The 18,677-nt window shown below is 35.4% G+C and overlaps 1 protein-coding gene across 1 annotated transcript in view; it reads left to right on the plus strand.

The window, feature by feature from the left end:
* Positions 1-18,677, plus strand: part of ROCK2 (Rho associated coiled-coil containing protein kinase 2) — a 139,352-nt gene that overhangs the window by 113,441 nt on the left and 7,234 nt on the right. The window contains exons 21-32 of the mRNA XM_044262070.1: positions 4,748-4,817; positions 5,628-5,731; positions 5,893-6,079; positions 9,049-9,142; positions 9,241-9,335; positions 10,076-10,255; positions 10,424-10,592; positions 12,672-12,742; positions 13,744-13,832; positions 14,274-14,352; positions 15,053-15,314; positions 15,396-15,609. Coding sequence (XP_044118005.1) covers positions 4,748-4,817; positions 5,628-5,731; positions 5,893-6,079; positions 9,049-9,142; positions 9,241-9,335; positions 10,076-10,255; positions 10,424-10,592; positions 12,672-12,742; positions 13,744-13,832; positions 14,274-14,352; positions 15,053-15,314; positions 15,396-15,609 — 1,614 coding nt within the window. The remainder of the gene's footprint in view (positions 1-4,747; positions 4,818-5,627; positions 5,732-5,892; positions 6,080-9,048; positions 9,143-9,240; positions 9,336-10,075; positions 10,256-10,423; positions 10,593-12,671; positions 12,743-13,743; positions 13,833-14,273; positions 14,353-15,052; positions 15,315-15,395; positions 15,610-18,677) is intronic.

Here is an 18,677-nt window from a genome sequence, read left to right on the forward strand (position 1 = left end):
CTCTCTTCTCATCATTGCTAATTGCTTGCTTTTTGCATACCTGTGACAGGTCAATAAGATTGACACTACTTAGTAAAGGATGGTCAAGCATTCAAATATTGACATGATCTAGGAAAGGATGATTAAAAAGATTTTGAGAATTTTTTTTGCTGATCTGTTGCCTGGGTAAACCTGGACTCTTAAACTTGATGAGATTTCAACTTTTGAAAATTCGAACTAGAAACTTGAACACCATTTAGGGATCTTCATCTTTGTTTGTTTGTTTGCCCTATATATTAGCTATATTCTTCTCCCATTTAGACCTAACTTTTCCCACTTAACAGAAAACTTGGTCTTTCAAGAAGGACAGGCTCTAGAGATACGCCTTCTAGCTTTATTTATTTGGAGAGACTGATATTACTTTTCTGGACCCAACTTCAGAAAGTACCCGAAGTTCTAGGATGGAATTCATTGGCCCAGTTTTGGTCAACAGTGCAAGCTGTGGACGCTTAAAACAACTTAAACAACTGACTAAATAGATATTCTCCGTTGTATCTGTAGTATCCATAGTATCTATTCTACCCATAGTGGTTATATGAATGTAAGAGCTGATTAAACATCTAGATTGTGTTTCCTCTGTTGTTCTAATTAAATTTGTTTATACCAACTTTATAGTACTTAGTATATATGCCCCTTGTTTCTTTGTAAGTACACATGGATCTGTTGTTTCTTAATTCCTCAGTTCCTAACTCCTTATCTCCGAAGAACTCATATTTGTTATCTTAACCATGTAGTACATTATAAGTTTCCTGAATGGCAACTATCTCTTTTTTATGTTTTGTTCTCTCCAACCCCTGATTAATGTCTTGCACATAGTACATTCTCCAGTGTTGTATGAATATGTAAGGTACTTATAGTTATTATGGGAGACTCAAAGATGAATTAGCTACATTTCCTACCGTTAAGAATCTTAGTAGCATTTTATCAGAAGTTACTCCTTCAGGAGAGGTAAAATGGGTACATAAGTAATTGAAGTACCAGGATAAAATGATACATATATGCAATGGGAATTTACATATGAAGTGTTATGTAGGCTTGCATTTGAAAATGGTTAACATGTGTATCTTTTCTTCCTTCCAAGATGCCAGTAAAACCTTTAGTAAGGGAATTTTTTAAAATGCATAAACACATATCAAGAATTACAATGGATTGGAAGATTAGAAGTTTCTTTAGTAAAGAGGTTATGGCAAGTGGAAACCTCACTAATGATGTATAGGGCAAGGAAAGCAACAGCAAGGAGTATATATGAAGTGGGATATTCATGAAGAAGAAAATGTTTCATTTTTCAGATCAAGTACCTTGAAGGGCTAGAGTAAGATCTGATGCTGTAAGTGGAACAATCTGCTGCTCATACTCTTCCTGCCAACCCTTGCAGAAATGTCTGTAGCTGGGCACTACCACTGTTGGGTTCCTACAGAGCAGTCCCTCTATAGAAATTGGGCATATCCTCTGCAGAGAATTAGAACTGCTAGTATGGACTAAATTCTCATTTTGCCTTTTAGGGGTCCTCCTGCTTATATGGCTTTTTAAGCCTCTCATCTTAAACTGAAGTTTGCCAGTTAGAAAACCACTTCCACATGCATAGAGAGTAAAATTTAAAATTAAAATTAAAATACCACCTCCTTTGTAAGTGAATAACCAAGTATCACTAGCATTTGAGGATAGTATGCAGTACTAAGGATAAAGACTATGATAAAGAAAAGGAAACATATCCCCAGATGAAAAATATATCAAGGGAAGAAGAGAAATAAACAAAAGCACAAACCAAAAAAAGCCTATTGGTAATAAGTAGTATTGATCAAAACTTTTAGGAGATACTACTTCCATTAAACAAGAACCTGACATAATGCAAAAGGGCAGCCAGAATAGGAAGAGCTGTCAAATGTTAAAAACGACTCATATACATTTATTAGGATGGTTCAAAGAAAAATCCAAAGACATTTCATCAAACATGGAACAAAAGGGAATGACATGGAAGTTATGGAGAAATAGGTAGGACACAGAGACTGGTCCCAGGAGTTCTAGCGCCAGACAAAGAAGTCCCCAGAAACCGAGTGAAGGAAGTTGTTAAATAATAGGGGCGCCTGCATGGCTTAGTCGGTTAAGTGTCTGCCTTCAGCTCAGGTCATGATTTCGGGGTCCTGGGATTGAGCTCCAAGTCCGGCTTCCTGCTCGGCATGGGGGGTCTGCTTCTCCTTCTCCTCTCCCTGCTCATGTGTGCTTGCACTCTTTCTCTCTCTCTAAGAAGTAAATAAAATCTTTTAAAAAGAAGAAATAGAAAACAGTTTCCCGTGGCTGAAAGAGAAGTCTTTGGATTGAAAGGACTCAGAAAATAAGTGAGAAAAGACCCACATTTAGACATTTTCTCATGAAATTTCAAAAACAAAAGAAAGGATGGGAGTGTTGCAGTTCTCATCAAAAACTGACGAGGGGGTGGGGCCTTGTTGTGGTTTACGGTTGATGCAGTACGAAGTGAAGCGTGGTTATGTGGCTGAGGCCAATGATACAACTGTATTACAGGGGTGGGGAGAGGTTAGGGATGGTAAGCGCTCACTTGGTACTCTTACAGCAGAGAATTGGTAAGTAGTATTTTAAATTTGTGTCCAGAAATCAGCTGAGATGTGGAGGTAACTGTCAAAAGAACAAAACACAGAAATGAAATAAAGGAAATTCCTCTGGGCGGTGGGGGGGTGGTGGTAGGAGTAGGCTAAGGACGAGGATTAGGATACGGAGACTGCTGCTTTTCATTGTAATTGTTTCTGTGCTGTTCTGTACTGCTTAATTGTAACCATGTGCATACTGTGTGGTTATTTTTTTAAAAAATACTTTCTTAAATGCCTGGTAAATGTTAGTTTTTTAAAGTTATATATAAAGGAATGATAGCAGCTTTTCGAGTTCATGATTTAAAAGTCTACTGAGGTTTGCCGCAATTGGGCTTAACTGGTAATGATGAGATCATTTTAAAAATGGACCTTTTATATTTTATATATACATTTCTTTCACATTTTTGACTCAGAAAAATAAGAATCATCATGTTTAATAGTACACGCCTCAATAATAAAACACAGATATAACACAGACAAGTGATATTGAGTGATCACTTTATCAATGTTTTAAGAACCAAGAAGTAAAGAAAGTGACCAAATTACGTTAAGTGAGAATAAGAATAAAAGCTTTATGTAATACACAGATTGAAAAGAGTATATCATTCAATCTGAGTCTTTCTTGCTGTATATATTTTTGAATATCCAAGTGGCATTCAAATGTTTTCTCCCTATAAAATACTCAGAACTGTATTTAAAAAGAAAGAGAAAACAGTATATGCTCCCCTTTATTTTTTTTAAAGATTGGTTTAATTATTTAAAGATTTTATTGATTTGAGAGAGACAGAAGGCTAGAGAACACAAGCAGGGGGAGTAGCAGAAGGAGAGCCCGCTGCCCTGCTGAGCAGGGAGCCTGACGATTCAGCGCTCTGTCCCAGGACCCTGAGATCATGACCTGAATCGAAAGCAGACAGACACTTGACTGAGCCACTCAGGCGCCCTTTATTTATTTTAGAGAGAAAGAAAGTGAGCACGTGTTGGGGTAGGGAGTGCAAAGGGAGAGGGAGAGAGAGAATCTGCAGACTCTCCCCGCTGAGCATGGAGCCTGACACTGGGCTCAGGCCCCCAACCCTGAGATCGTGACCTGAGGAGAAATCAAGAGCTGGATGCCTAACCAACTGAGCCACCCAGGTGCCCCATGTTCCCCCTATGAATGCAAGTATAGTTCATCTTTCCAGAGAGAACATACTATAACAGTTTGTTCATTATCCTTCCATACCTCCTTCTTTGTCTCTCCTATATACATCCTTTTAAGTGTATACAGGATTGAGGTTTTTTTAGATTGGAGGGGTGGTTAATTGTATATGTTGTGTTGTTCTCCAGCTTGCTTTTTTCCCTCTTAGCTTTAAGTTGGAATAATTGTGATTTTCATTTTTTTTAGTAACCCTAGAGTTTAACTTACTCCAGCCCAACCTCTTAAGTGCGTTGTTAGGCTTGCTTTTTATTTTACTTATTTTTTATTTAATTTCATTGCTTTATTGAAGATTAATATATATACTGAAAAAAGTACATAAATGATATGGTAGAGCTCAATGAATTTTTACAAAATGTATAGATCTGTGTAGTTAACATCCACATTTAAACATAAAAATGAGCACTCCTTCCCTCCCTGTCATTTTTTTCACTCATCCTAAGATAACCAATTTTCAGGTGTCCTTTAATTCTCCTACTTGGTTGGCAGAAATGACTGATCACAGTGAATGGTTGAGACTATGTAAGTTAGTATTACTGCTTTAGTCACTGTTTGGTTTAGGACACCTTTATCCAAATTTTTATTTATGTCAGTTATATCTAATGATATTTTTTGTGTTAGAAATTAAAACAAAATTTTAAAACACAAGAGCATACAAACACACATTTCATTCATTAGCTGTTGGAGTGATGAATCATTATATGTTCTATAACTTCAAAAGTCCATACACACTCCTGAGAGAATGAGAATTAAAACAACAATGCAGTAATGATTAGTATTATGTAAATAATTTGACTTCTTGGTTTTTTTTAAGGATCCAGGGATGCCCATTGGTTCCCTTGGCCACATTTCAAGAGTCGCTTATTTATTTTGTGTGTAGCTTATTTGAACCTTTTCTTCGATGTCCCTACAGAGAACGTCAAGATGCAGACGGGCAAATGAAAGAACTTCAGGATCAGCTTGAAGCAGAGCAATATTTCTCAGTAAGTTCCAGATACATTAATTTGAAAATTATCATCTTTGTAGAATTTAAAAATTTTTTTTACTGCAGAACTAGAAAGACTCTGGTCTTTAGAATAGATTCTTAAAGCAAACACCAGACAGGGATTTTGATAGGTTGTTTTGTACTACACAATTCATATAAAAAGAACAAGTGGGCAAATGACTATTGATAGCTTAACAGAAGCCTATTATCATTGCTAGAAAAATAGTTCTAAGTACATACTTTATGAAGTTGATTAAAAAATGCTTTTTGCCCCTAATAATTCTTTCTATTCAAGCTGATTTTTTGTCACTTTTTTAATTAACATATAATAGGAAAAATGATTGCTTTTTTTTAATGATTGCTTTTTGAGGTAGAATTTTCATAGTGAAAGAAAAATTGTCATTTTAATGTTTGTACTTTTTTAGATTGGTTTTAAAATAAGTAGTAATGTCCCCTGTGTTTCATTTAAGCTAACAAAATTTTTTTTTGTCTAGATTAGTAATATCTTTTTGCCTCTTTATTGGTTCTTCCTGTCTGTGTCATTTAATGAGAAACCTCAGTCTGATATCCAGTTGAAAATCTATCTTCTAAATTGTTATTGGAACTTTTATTAGTTAATTGGGTGATTAAGGCTCATTCACTATTAATTTACTCAAGGGTCCAACATTGCTCAGTGTTCAGGAACATATTTGTGTGTGTCCAACTTGACTTTGTCTGGAGAGACTTTGGATTTAGAAATAAAATTGATGATGAAGATGATGGTGGTAGTGGTGGCAATGATATGTTTCTGTTCTGTTTTGTTATTTAGACCCTCTATAAAACACAGGTGAGGGAACTTAAAGAAGAATGTGAAGAAAAGACCAAACTTTGTAAAGAATTACAACAGAAGAAACAGGACTTACAGGAGGAAAGGTAAAGCTACGATCCTTGTATCTTTTGTTCATAGTCATGTTCTCTTCTAGAACAATGCCTACAATAGTGCAAGTAAGAATTTGTTGATGAAGTACATTAGACAAAAACTTTGACTTCCTAATGAAAACTGGACATTAAAATAATGTATCATTAAAACGTAGGGACTCCTTGGCTGCTCAACTGGAGATCACCTTGACCAAAGCAGATTCTGAGCAGCTGGCTCGCTCAATTGCTGAAGAACAATATTCTGATTTGGAAAAAGAGAAAATCATGAAGGAGCTTGAGATCAAAGAGATGATGGCTAGACACAAACAGGAACTCACTGAAAAAGATGCTACAATTGCATCTGTAAGTAAAATATCTAGTTATTTTTTAATTTTAATTAAGTTACTTTATCATCAGTCTTCCTTAAAAGCACCTGGGAAGGTACTACAGATGGAAATGAAAAATCTTAACATGCCGGCCATAGGATTTTGGATCCAGTGAACATTAGCTTCTTAGTGTTTGGCAGACAGAGGCTCAAAAAAGAACTGCTTCCAGTGGGTCTACTTGTTGGTAAATTCAGAGTGAAAAAACTAAAGTGAAAGGGAAATACCAGGCACAGAAACAGTATAAGCCTTTTTCTTCTTGTTAAACAAAGTTTATTTGAAAAGAATCTTGAAACTACCATGAAGGTACTCCTATGCAGGTTGAAAAAAATTGTAATGAAAATTTCAAAGAGAAGTAAAGTATCACGTAGTTGAATCTGTTATTAAATTGCTATAGTGGACAAAAAGTGTGGTATTAGAACAATGATATTTAATCCCGTTCAGTGGAAATGAGTAGGGAGGCCAGAACCAGATTCTTGCACATACAGGAATGTGATATATGGTTGTGGTGGTAATAGACACGTTGCTGGGAAAGGATTTAGTTGTAATAAATGATTTGGGATGATTTCTTTTTAAAGGGAAAGGAATTACAGTTAGATCCTTACCTTTTACAACATAACAAAAATAAATTCTAGCTATCATAGTATATGTGCTGCCGAAGCGAGCACAAATTCTAGCTATCATAAAGATCTCAATGTAAAAGAAAAATTTTAAACAATTAGAATGAAATCTAAAACTTACTATAGCAGAAGACAACAAACAACTTAGAGAGAGAAGATATTTGTAATGTATTCATTAAACAAGGGCTAGTATCAGGAGCACATGTGGCACTCCTTCAAGCTCATGAAGAAAAAGTTAAACAATACAGAAGAAAAATGAGCCAAAAGAGGAAACCCTAAAAATATAAGCAGATGCTTAACCTAACTACTATTTAGGAAAGGCTGGATAAAATAGCTTTGAAATACCACTTCATACTCATTATAATGGCAAATTAAGTATCTCACTAATTTCAAGTGTTTGAAAGACATGTGGGAACTGACATTCTTATTTACCACTGTGGAGAGTGTAAATGTAGGTGGCATAATATAGTAAGGGGTACAGCAATTTTAAATATTTATTATTTAAGTATTTTAAATATTCAGAATATGAAAGTTTAAATGTTTGCATAATCTAAAGAAAGTCTATGTTATGATAAATATGCTGGAGAAATTTAGGCAGTTTTCATAGCAGCATAAATGTTTGTAATAGCAAAAATTCAAATGTCTTTTGAATTTTGGTGCTCCCCCTCTGTTCAGGGGGGAGCATCAAAGGGAGAGAGAGGAAAAGCAGGCTCCCCACTGAGCAGGGAGCCCATGGGATCATGGCCTAAGCCAAAGGCACACACTTAATAACCATTTGAGTCACCCAGGTGCCCCAAAGTGAAGTTTATTGAATGATCACAAATTAGTAGTACAAAGCTCCCAAACAGGGAGGGGACCTGAGAAGGTTGCTCTTAAGGATATGTGGAAGTTTATTTTCTTATTTCATTTCTTTTAAAAGATTTTATTCATTGGGTGCCTGGGTGACTTAGTCATTAAGCATCTGCCTTCAGCCCAGGTCATGATCCCAGGGTTCTGGAATTGAGCCTGGCATCGGGCTCCCTGCTCCGCAGGAAGCCTGCTTTTCCCTCTACCAATTCCCCTGCTTATGTTCCTTCTCTCACTGTCTCTCTCTCTGCCAAAAAAATAAATAAATAAAATCTTAAAAAAAAAGATTTTATGTATTTATGTGAGAGAGAGAAGAAGAGAGCGAGAGAGCACAAACTGCGGGAGTGGCAGAGGAAGAGGGAGAAGCAGGCTCCTTGCCAAGCAAAGCCAGACGTTGGGGGTCAATCCCAGGACCCTGAGATCTTAACCTGAGCTGAAGGTAAATGCTTACGTGGCTGTGCCAACCAGCTGCCTCCAAAATTCAAATGTCTTTTCAATAGACGAATACATAGATAGATGAAATGAGGTAGAAGGTGGAAGTACTGTCTCAGTTAAAATAAATTAAGATCCTTATATGTCAACAGTTTAATTAATATAATGTCCAGTGAAAGCAGTTACAAAAAGATACAGTGTGATTATGAACAATTTATAATCACACAAAACCACACTATTGTTTTATGTGTTTGTTAGAAAACTATATAGTCATGGGTGGGAAGGATGAATACATAATTCATAATACAGTTTCTTTTGGATGGGAAAGAAGAGTAGGATTAGGATTTGTAATAATAATAAACAAGGATGTCAGCTTCTTTAGTTAAAATTTTATTTTGTTTTAAAATATTCTGACTTGGAACACTGAAAATAAACAAACAAACAAACAAATAAATAAAATATTCTGAAAGAAATACTACCATTTAAAAATTTGTTTGGGGTGCCTGGATGGCTCAGTGTGTTAAGCCTCTGCCTTTGGCTCAGGTCATGATCCCAGGATCCTGGGATCGAGCCCCATGTCAGGCTCCTTACTCAGCAGGGAGCCTTCTTCTCCCTCTCCCTCTGCCTGCTACTCCACCTTCTTGTGCTCGCTCTCTCTCTTTCTCTCTCTCTCTGTCAGATAACTGTAAATAAAATTTAAAAAGAAAACAAAAACCTAAAATATGTTTATTCTGGATGATGAAATACAGTGCTTTATTATAATGTTTGTTTTTAGTTTATTAAGTTTTTTTCTCATTAAAAATGCTGCTAAGGCTTTTTGAGAGAAGGAGCAGATTTTGGCTTCCTGGGGTGCTCTCGAGGTCTGATGGTTAGCAAAATTCTCATCAGTGAAGTTCCATAATGTTCCACAAAGCCACAAAGTGTAGAGATAGATGTACTTAGAAAAATAAGAGTTTTAGCATCATTCTAGTCTATTTTGATTTTGAATGATTGCTTTATAACTTATCTATTTTGAATTGGGATATATTTTTTTTCCACTTTCATTTTTTAGCTTGAAGAAACAAACAGGACACTAACTAGTGATGTTGCCAATCTTGCAAATGAGAAAGAAGAATTAAATAACAAATTAAAAGATGCCCAAGAACGTATGTATTAACAAAGACTAAAGTTGATTTTAAATTTGCCTAATGTTTTCTCATTGCTGTAGTTATTAATATAATCTTGACATTTCCCTGTGTTTCAGAGCTGTCACGGCTGAAAGATGAGGAGATCAGCGCAGCCGCTATTAAAGCACAGTTTGAGAAGCAGCTGCTCACAGAGCGAACGCTCAAAACTCAAGTAGGTGTGACAAACTGTAAAGAGGATTTTGAAATCTAGTTCATCTCCCTCTGCATATTGGCTGTAATGGTCATTGAGTGTATCGGTATTTTCACCTGGTTGCACGCAGCTACATTTGGCTGACATTGTCCAGTTCAGTGTTTACTTCAAGTTTCTGTAATTTTTCCATGTGAAATCACATTCCCTCCTAATTTTTTTTGTCACCTGGTAAATTTTTTTCCTTTTAAGAAATAACTGAGTGAACATTTGCTGACACCTAAGAAAGCGTTAGTCCGAAAAGGCACCTTTGGACCATCCTTCTGCCAGTTCTATGGCTGCGTATATACAGCATGAATCTTTGTGGGTCCCAGATGCTCAGTTCTCTGGTTGGACATACTCTATTTTACTAATATGATACCAATGCAAAATTTTCTTCCTCCAGAATAGAAGTGGATCTGCCTAGCAGAAGTCTGTCTTGAAACTAAAAACTTAAAGCTGTAGAAAGTGACATCAGATCCAACCTGTAAACATTTTAAATTACATTTCTCAGAAAACATGAGAGTGAAAAACTAACATAATTTGGAAGAAGATAAAGAATAACGAAGGGAATATGTTATTTAATATAGACAGTATTTCTCCTTGCCCCATGTGTATAGGGAAGGAGATTATTAGTGGTCATATAACTTGCTGTTGGTGAATTACCAAGAACCATCAGTACAATTTATTTTATTTGATTACCTATTTATTTTTATGTTTTTAAGGCTGTGAATAAGTTGGCTGAGATCATGAATCGAAAAGAACCCGTCAAGCGTGGTAGTGACACTGATGTGCGGAGAAAAGAGAAAGAGAACAGAAAGCTACATATGGAGCTTAAATCTGAACGTGAAAAACTGACTCAGCAGATGATCAAGTATCAGAAAGAACTGAACGAAATGCAGGCTGTAAGAATACTTTCTGAACTCTACGTTGAAGACTTGTTTTAAGAAGCAGTATTTTAAGTATTTTATTGTATTGGTTCTAGAACATTTCTATTCATAATTGTTACTGAATTAATAAAATTATGAGGTATATGGTATCCAATTAATTTAACATAATTTAATCTCTTGTAGCAAATAGCTGAAGAGAGCCAGATCCGAATTGAACTGCAGATGACACTGGACAGTAAAGATAGTGACATTGAGCAGCTGCGGTCACAGCTCCAAGCATTGCATATTGGTCTGGATAGTTCCAGTATAGGCAGTGGACCAGGGGATGCTGAGGCAGATGATGGATTTCCAGGTAGAGGTTTATTTTCACCTCTTACGTTATTTTTTATTGAAAAACTTTGTCTTAAATATAAAGCAGTTGATTGTGTTAAGTCCTGAGAGTGACTGCTCCTGAGAAAAATGTCATTTCTTTAAGAAAAAAGCATACTCTTTGGGATGGGCTTCAGACAATCATTTAAACTTACATTATATATTGATTTTTGACAAAAATTCTTGTGAAAAAAATGCAAAAGAAAATTCCACATATTTAGTTACTTAAATTAGCTCTTTATTATGTATTATAGGTAGCTCTTTTTTTCAAATATTCATTTTATTTTCTCTTAACTTGTTTCCGCATTCTTACTTCCTTTCCTTTTATGTTGGGTGTTTAGTTCATATCACTCAATCACGCACTATGGAATCCATGTCATTCACCTACCAACGTTCCTCTACTTCTCTCAATATTGCCACTAAGCCTTCCAGTTCTCATATGCTTCTTGACTCTGATTCTGATTCAGAAGAAGAATCTTTGCCTTACTTACCTATTTCATCGGAACCTAACGGTACAGGTGATATCCTGAAAAATTTTCACCTTTGAGGTTTTCCCCGCTACCCTTAGTTTCAATCCCTTTTTTTTTCTTTGTAACATTAACTAATATTCACTAACTCTAACAAATTGTTCTGGTCTCAGTTAAAAAGAAAATGCTGCATGAACAAAGAAGTTTTAAAGGTATTGTCATAATGGCATTGCTGTTACGTTTGATAGACTTATTTTGTCGACTTTATATCATTTAAGAGCATTTGGTTTTATTGCCTGTGTCATCCATTTTTAGCCACCGAGAAATTCTTTCTGAAGTTTCATGTTAAGAGTAACAGCACAGAAAACACCACGTAGACTGAGAGGTGGATGTAGGTTTTCATTGTTTTAGCTACATTGTGTTTGGCCTTAAAAGAGAGTTTAAGACACTTTGACCCAGTCTTTGCCCTAAAAGGACTTAGAGTTTTAAATGAAGAAACTAGATGGAAAACATATAAAATCTCTATTTAACACGAAGTTCATGTAAGTACAAACCACGTTTAATGTAAATGCCACAGGAAATTAGTGTATGAGCAGTTGAATATAAGGTAGAATGTAGTCTCTTACTAACTGAATGCAAAGTAAAATAGCTGTATTTACCTTGTTGTCACATTGCCCAGGCATATATACTCATCGTTACAGATCATCTGATTTGGTCCCTTAAGCTGGTATAGGACCATGTCCAGACAGGTACACTATATAGACTGTTTTTAATGACAGCATTTCTGTTCACAGAGTCTGGAAGGTTGTTGATGTGAGAGAGTATAGGTTCTGGAGTCTGGTGCATCCCTGTGCGGCCTTCCTGTGGGGTTGTAAGAATTCAAGAAAATGGATGTTAAGCATTCAGCACAGTTCAATACGTGACTATCAGAATAACCTCCAGAAATACTTGTTGCCCCTAATTATTCCATTAAATGGTACTGATCACATGCCACTGGAACAAATTCTGAGGATTCAGGCAGTTTCCTTTGTTGAACTAGAATTTTACTGATTTTGCCATTTTGGAATTTAGAAATGTTTTTGTTTTTAGTTACATTGCTATTCACTAACCAGATTTGAACGGTAATTTACACAATTTTATTTCATTTTATTTTAGCCATTTAAAACATCCACTTTCTCTGATCATGTAATTACTCACTTAAAATGTTTTCTCTTTGAATAAGATACATATGCATTATATCAATAAATAGGCCTCTTCCAAAGGAAAAATAAAGAATTCTAATATAGGTGCACTAGTGAGAATAGAGAATTGCTTCTCTTTCTTGTACCTTTTCTGCTCAACTTTGCAGATGCATGGATTTCTTTATAAGCTATAGAACATATATTTTCAATGTGCTTAACCTGGATTTTGTTTGGCATTTCATAACTTGCTTATACTCATCCTGCAGTATTATTACAGCCTTGATAACGTATAGTGATAAATTCTGAAAGGCATATTTGATTTGTTCTGTGACTTTTATATTAAAATTTTATTGAATTGTGCATTTTCTTAGGAGAATTGCTAAATTTATCCTCATATCTTCTGCTTATTTATAGAATCAAGACTAGAAGGATGGCTTTCATTACCTGTACGAAACAACACTAAGAAATTTGGATGGGTTAAAAAGGTAATTGGTACTTTTGAATATGGTTCTTTTATTTTGCTTTTGGTTTGTCCGTAGCCATTTCACATTTGTAGTTGTAAGATATACATTTAACTAGAACTTTTATTTAGACACATAAAACTTTGTACTTCCTGATTTGGAATGATGTGATTTTGTATATCTTTATGAAGAAAGAAAGAAAGAAACAAACAACCTTTCATCCTCATAATAATAAAACAGGTTTTGGTGGTAGGAAAACAAAAGTCGGTTGGCCTTGGTGTTCTGCTGTTTCAGTGGGAAAACAACTCTGGGTATGACAGGAAGCCCTAATAATTTCTTTTGCTCTGTTACTGTGATTTATTGATATTGTGATGTTCATTTTTGGTAAATGTCTTAGTCTATTCAGGCTGCTAAAACAAAACAGACTGGTTAGTGTATGAACAATAGAAATTTATTTCTCACAGTTTGGGGCCTGGAAGTTAAGATCAGGGTGCCAAATGGTTGGATTCTGGTGAAGGCCCTCTTTCACATGGCAGACTTCGTGCCGTGTTCTCACATGGGGGACGGGGCTAGGGATCTCTCTGGACCCCTTTATAAGGGCACTGATCCCATTCAGGAGGTCTCTCTTCTCATGGCCTATTCATTCACCTTCCAAAGGCCCTTCCCGCTAACACCATCTCATTAGGTATTAGGGTTTTACATTAAAATCTGGGGGACACAGACATTTCAAACCATAGCAGTAAAGTTACCTGGGTTACTGGATTGAAGATAAGTCAGTCCAAGATACATTTGAATTCATTTCCTGTCCAATTTGCTTATTTAATATGTATAACAACTAAATTTATTGTTATTTTAAGGAAGACTTTCCTAAGAGTATATTGAGAACTTCTGAGTATATTGAGTATATTGAGTATATTGAGAACTTCTCAATTTTTATTGCTGTAGAATTTGTTTTCAAAGAAAATAAATAAATAAGATCTATATTCACTTTAGTCATTAATTCCTTCCCTCCCTCTCTTTAACAGTATGTGATTGTAAGCAGTAAGAAGATTCTTTTCTATGACAGTGAACAAGATAAAGAACAATCTAATCCTTACATGGTTTTAGATATAGAGTAAGTGTTTTTATTAAAATATTTAGAACCTTTCTCTTTTAAAGTATAAGAGAATTATGTGACCTTATTTTGTCAAATTAGTGCTATTTATTACTCACTATAGTATGTAGATAGGTAAACTCATATGGCTTGTACTGTACTGTTGTTACATTTTCTTGTATTTGCTTCATAGAGATGGAAGTCTGGGATATAGAGTTAGCTAAAACATCTATATTTTATGGGTCTTTAATATGTTGTTCTCTGAAACTAACTAGAAGATTTCTGATTTCCTGGAAGTACTCAAAATCTCAAGGAGTGATTGAATTAAAAGAACCAGTGTATCCTCTGACCTTCTAACATGGGTCAAAGTCATTGCTTTTAACTTCTTACCTAAGTATAGGGTAACTAATGTAATTTGATCCTTTGGTAATATTTTATTCCTTTATTAAAAATCTTTTATAGCAAATTATTTCATGTCCGACCAGTTACACAGACAGATGTATATAGAGCAGATGCTAAAGAAATTCCCAGGATATTTCAGGTAAATAACTTTATTTTGTCTCTCTCTCTGCCTGCCTCTCCATCCACTTGTGATTTCTCTCTGTCAAATAAATAAATAAAATCTTTTAAGAAAAATAACTTTATTTTGTTTTTGGTTAGTTGAATTTATTTTGGATTTTTTTTCACCTTTAGACCGACGTTCTTGGTGTGATAAGACATATCAAATTTCTTTATTCTTGGGCCTTCTTTAGATTATCTTTCAATTTTAGGCCCATTTAAAGGTCATTTGGGGCGCCTAGGTCGCTCAGTTGGTTAAGCAACTGCCTTCAGCTCAGGTCATGATCCTGAAGTTCTGGGATCGAGTCCCTTGTCGGGCTCCCTGCTCAGTGGGAAGTCTGCTTCTCCAGCTGACCTCTCTCCTCTCGTGCTCTCTCTCTCATTCTCTCTCTCTCTGTCAAATAAATAAAATCTTTTAAAAAATAATTGCTAAAACATAGCTATTATGGAGAAAATAAGTAGGCATGTTTTTTTTCTGGTATGTGAGCCAAGTGACCGTCCCAGTGACTTTTCTCATAGAAACTCTTGATTAGACAGAACCTACTAATGTTTGAACATCAAATGCATTTTCTTCTCATTGAATGTTTTAGGCTAATATTATTTTATTGACACTGTAAGAATTGTTACTACTTAAAAAATAATTTCTGTTGACAATCATTCATTATTTTTTTTGCTTTCTATAGATTCTGTATGCCAATGAAGGAGAAAGTAAGAAGGAACAAGAATTTCCAGTGGAGCCAGTGGGAGAAAAATCAAACTATATTTGCCATAAAGGGCATGAATTTATTCCTACTCTTTATCATTTCCCAACCAACTGTGAGGCTTGTATGAAGCCATTGTGGCATATGTTTAAACCTCCTCCTGCTTTAGAGTGCCGGCGCTGCCATATTAAATGTCATAAAGATCACATGGACAAAAAGGAAGAGATCATAGCGCCTTGCAAAGGTAAATAATAAATTACTTGCTTCATCATTTATGTTCAGATGAATTTAGACATACTAATTTTTTCCAAATATTTCTTTATAGTTTATTATGATATCTCAACGGCAAAGAACCTGTTGTTGTTAGCAAATTCTACAGAAGAGCAGCAGAAATGGGTTAGTCGGTTGGTGAAAAAGATCCCTAAAAAGCCTCCAGCTCCAGACCCTTTTGCACGGTCATCTCCTCGAACTTCGATGAAGATACAACAAAACCAGTCTATTAGACGGCCAAGTCGACAGCTTGCCCCTAACAAACCAAGGTAATAAATCAAAATGTGATTAAAAATTTGTGTCTTTTTTAGTATTTTGCTATTTGTGTTCAGCTGCAGACTTTCCTAATTGTAGTGTTCCTTTGCTCGGGATGTCAGTGATCCATGGAATACCAAATGTTTGAAACTGTTTCAGTGTGTATGTCTCATTCATTGATTTAGTTGAATGTAGTACAGATTTGTCTACTAAATCACACACATATATTAAATTCAACCAAAAATATATAAAGGTTCATTTTTGTCATCTTTAAGTATATAAACATAATATTTTGAGATTTTAGAAGCACACTGACTAATGTAATGGTTTCGTAGGCAGTGTGTACACAGACCTGTAAGCATCAGGTGCACACGTTGTGTTTAGTATTGCAAACCTGTTAACCTCTTTTATGTTAGATGACTTGGTACACAGGACCGAAATCTTAAGTCTTAATTTACATCTACAAGTTTAGAATAATACTTGCTTCTGACTTATAGCAACAGAGATCAATCGTAAAAATGCAGATATTAACTGCATTCCTTGTGGACATTCCTTGTTATTTGAGGCAGAGTTGGGACGAGGGAGTAAATTCCAAGATAATGGTGAATGCACAAAATGTTTTGGTGGAACTATTTTCATATGTCCTTTCATTCTTGATGCAGAATAACCATTTCTTGGCTTACTAGCTACTGTGGCATTTGTAACTATTGCTATTCACTGAAATGACCATGAAGATTTGGTTAGTTAGCTAAAGGGTAAAGTCTGCACGATCAGGTATCTAATTTCAGGTATCCTTTATGTTCCCTAACACAGGACCTTCAGTATATGAATAATGATGTGCATTGGCTGTATTATCAGAAATCTTTTCATTCTAACCACAAACATCTAATATGAAACTTTTCTTGAAACTATTATCTCAAGGAAATAATTTAGAATGACAAAGGTAGAATTGCTGTTTCAGCAGTGAGAATGTTGAATTTTTCTGTGAGGTATGAGAAAACTAAATACTATAAAATTAGTGACTATATGGTAGTAATTAAGCTGAAGAAACTCAAAACAGAGACACTGAAGGTCATTCCATGTGCCATGCGCAAAACATCTAAAAATTAAGTTTTTGTTTTTAATATTGTAGAACTATTAATGCATAGGCGTTATGCTATTGAAATAGTTTATACTGTCTAGTGCTGTACAGCTTCCAGAGTGCTTCCGTAATCTGTTCTCTCATTCAACTTCCTGCATATTCTGTCATTTAGTCTTTAAAATATTCCTGTAGAGCAGAATAGATAGGTATTATTATCTTTCTTTTTGATTGCTACTCGAGAAGGGCAAATAATTTCAGATTCAGGACTATAAAAACTCCACTCCTTTCATATATTTTACTCTTTGTTACTGTTTGATAAATTAATGATTTCACTACCTGCGATAACACATAGAATTCATTAATGAAGCAGATTTCAGACTGAGGCATGTTTTCAGTTACATAACAGTTTTCATGGTCACTGACTTATAAATACTTGGTTATTCCCTTCTTCTCCACTTTGGCATTTTGGTCTGTTTAGAGGCACATTTACTTTGTATTTTTGTTGCTTTTTGTTTTTAGTTCTGGCCCTGCCCTTCGAATCATTCTTCATTGATTTTTTAATACATTTTGCATAGCAACAGTAAGTAATAGGGATTTCTTTCTCTCACAACTTTGCATGTAGATAAAACTAATACCAAAACTGACTATAAAATGTATAGGGCATTTTTGTGAACATTTTTTGTCTAATATACTCTGAAATTTTAAGCATAAAGATGGACACATTTAAGATGCAGTTTTGTATCTTATTATGTGTCTGCAGCGTTATATCCATTGTCTTTAATATCTGTGACTCCATTGCTTCATTAACTCACAAAATTGTATCTGTCTCTGTCTTATATGAATCACCCTAAAGTTTGCATTTCATTTTGGGTGTCACATTTTAAGAGTAGTATGCACAAATTGGAGGATATACAGATGAGAATAACAGAGGGAGTAATGGATCATTTCAAAGTGTTACATGTGGAGTAAGTGAAGGAATTAAGGATATTTAGCTTCTGAAGAAATTGTTTGGAAGGATGGGAGATGGTAAACAGCCATAAAGATTTAGGGGACTTTTCTGTAGATGATGTATTAGAACAAGAACCGAGCAGAGAAACACATTTGTAACTCAGCAAGGGAAAAGTATCGGGCAGTCAGATATTTCCAAAATTAGAAGACTTGGTTTGCTCTAGAATAGTAAATGCCCCGTCACCAACAGTGTTAGTACCGGATTCAGGCTACTGCTTGGTGATGCTGGGAAAGAGCGCCCTCCTCAGTCTGTCATGTGTAGGTCGTCTGACAGTGAGCAGCACAGCTCTGGAGGGGAGCAAGCATTGGACCTGATGGCCTTTGATGTTCCACTAATTTATAACATTCCAGTAGGCAGGTAGAGCTGTGAAAGGATCCTTCAGGAACACCTAGGAAACAGCTGGTTGATATCAGCCGTAATTTAATTTCTAGCTCTTTGTATAATCTAGCTTTGGTTGAACTAACTCGCATGCTGTCTTTCTTAAGACAAATGTTTGACTTTGTTAGACATTAGCAAAATCATCAAATGTATTTGTATATGCACTAAAACATAATACCTATAAATAATCATCTGATTTTTTTTAACTTTTCCTCAGTGTTTGTCTTTGTTAATGCCTACACCATTACATTTTTTTTTTCTTTTCGCTTTTGTGACATTCCTGGTTCTAATTCTCCTTTTAACTCTTTGCAGCAATCCCCTTTTTCTGTAGGGAAGTGATAGTTAAATAAGCGTTAGCTACTATGTATGCCAGGCACTCGTCTGTGAGCTTGAAGTGTACTAAATTATTTATCCTCATAACCACCCTGTGATTTAGCTCTTCATGTCTTCATTTAACAGGCATGGAGACTAAGGCATAGAAGCACCGTGTGTTTGAGATCACATACCAAATAAGCAACAAAGCCGTGAGTTCAGATCTAGATAGTCTAGTTCTAGCCTCTGCAACCCCAGCCGTAATCCTGCACTGCCTCACGGTGATAGGAGTAGAAATGAGT

Source organism: Neovison vison, chromosome 8 (genome assembly GCF_020171115.1).
Source record: "Neovison vison isolate M4711 chromosome 8, ASM_NN_V1, whole genome shotgun sequence".
Lineage (NCBI taxonomy): Eukaryota > Metazoa > Chordata > Mammalia > Carnivora > Mustelidae > Neogale > Neogale vison.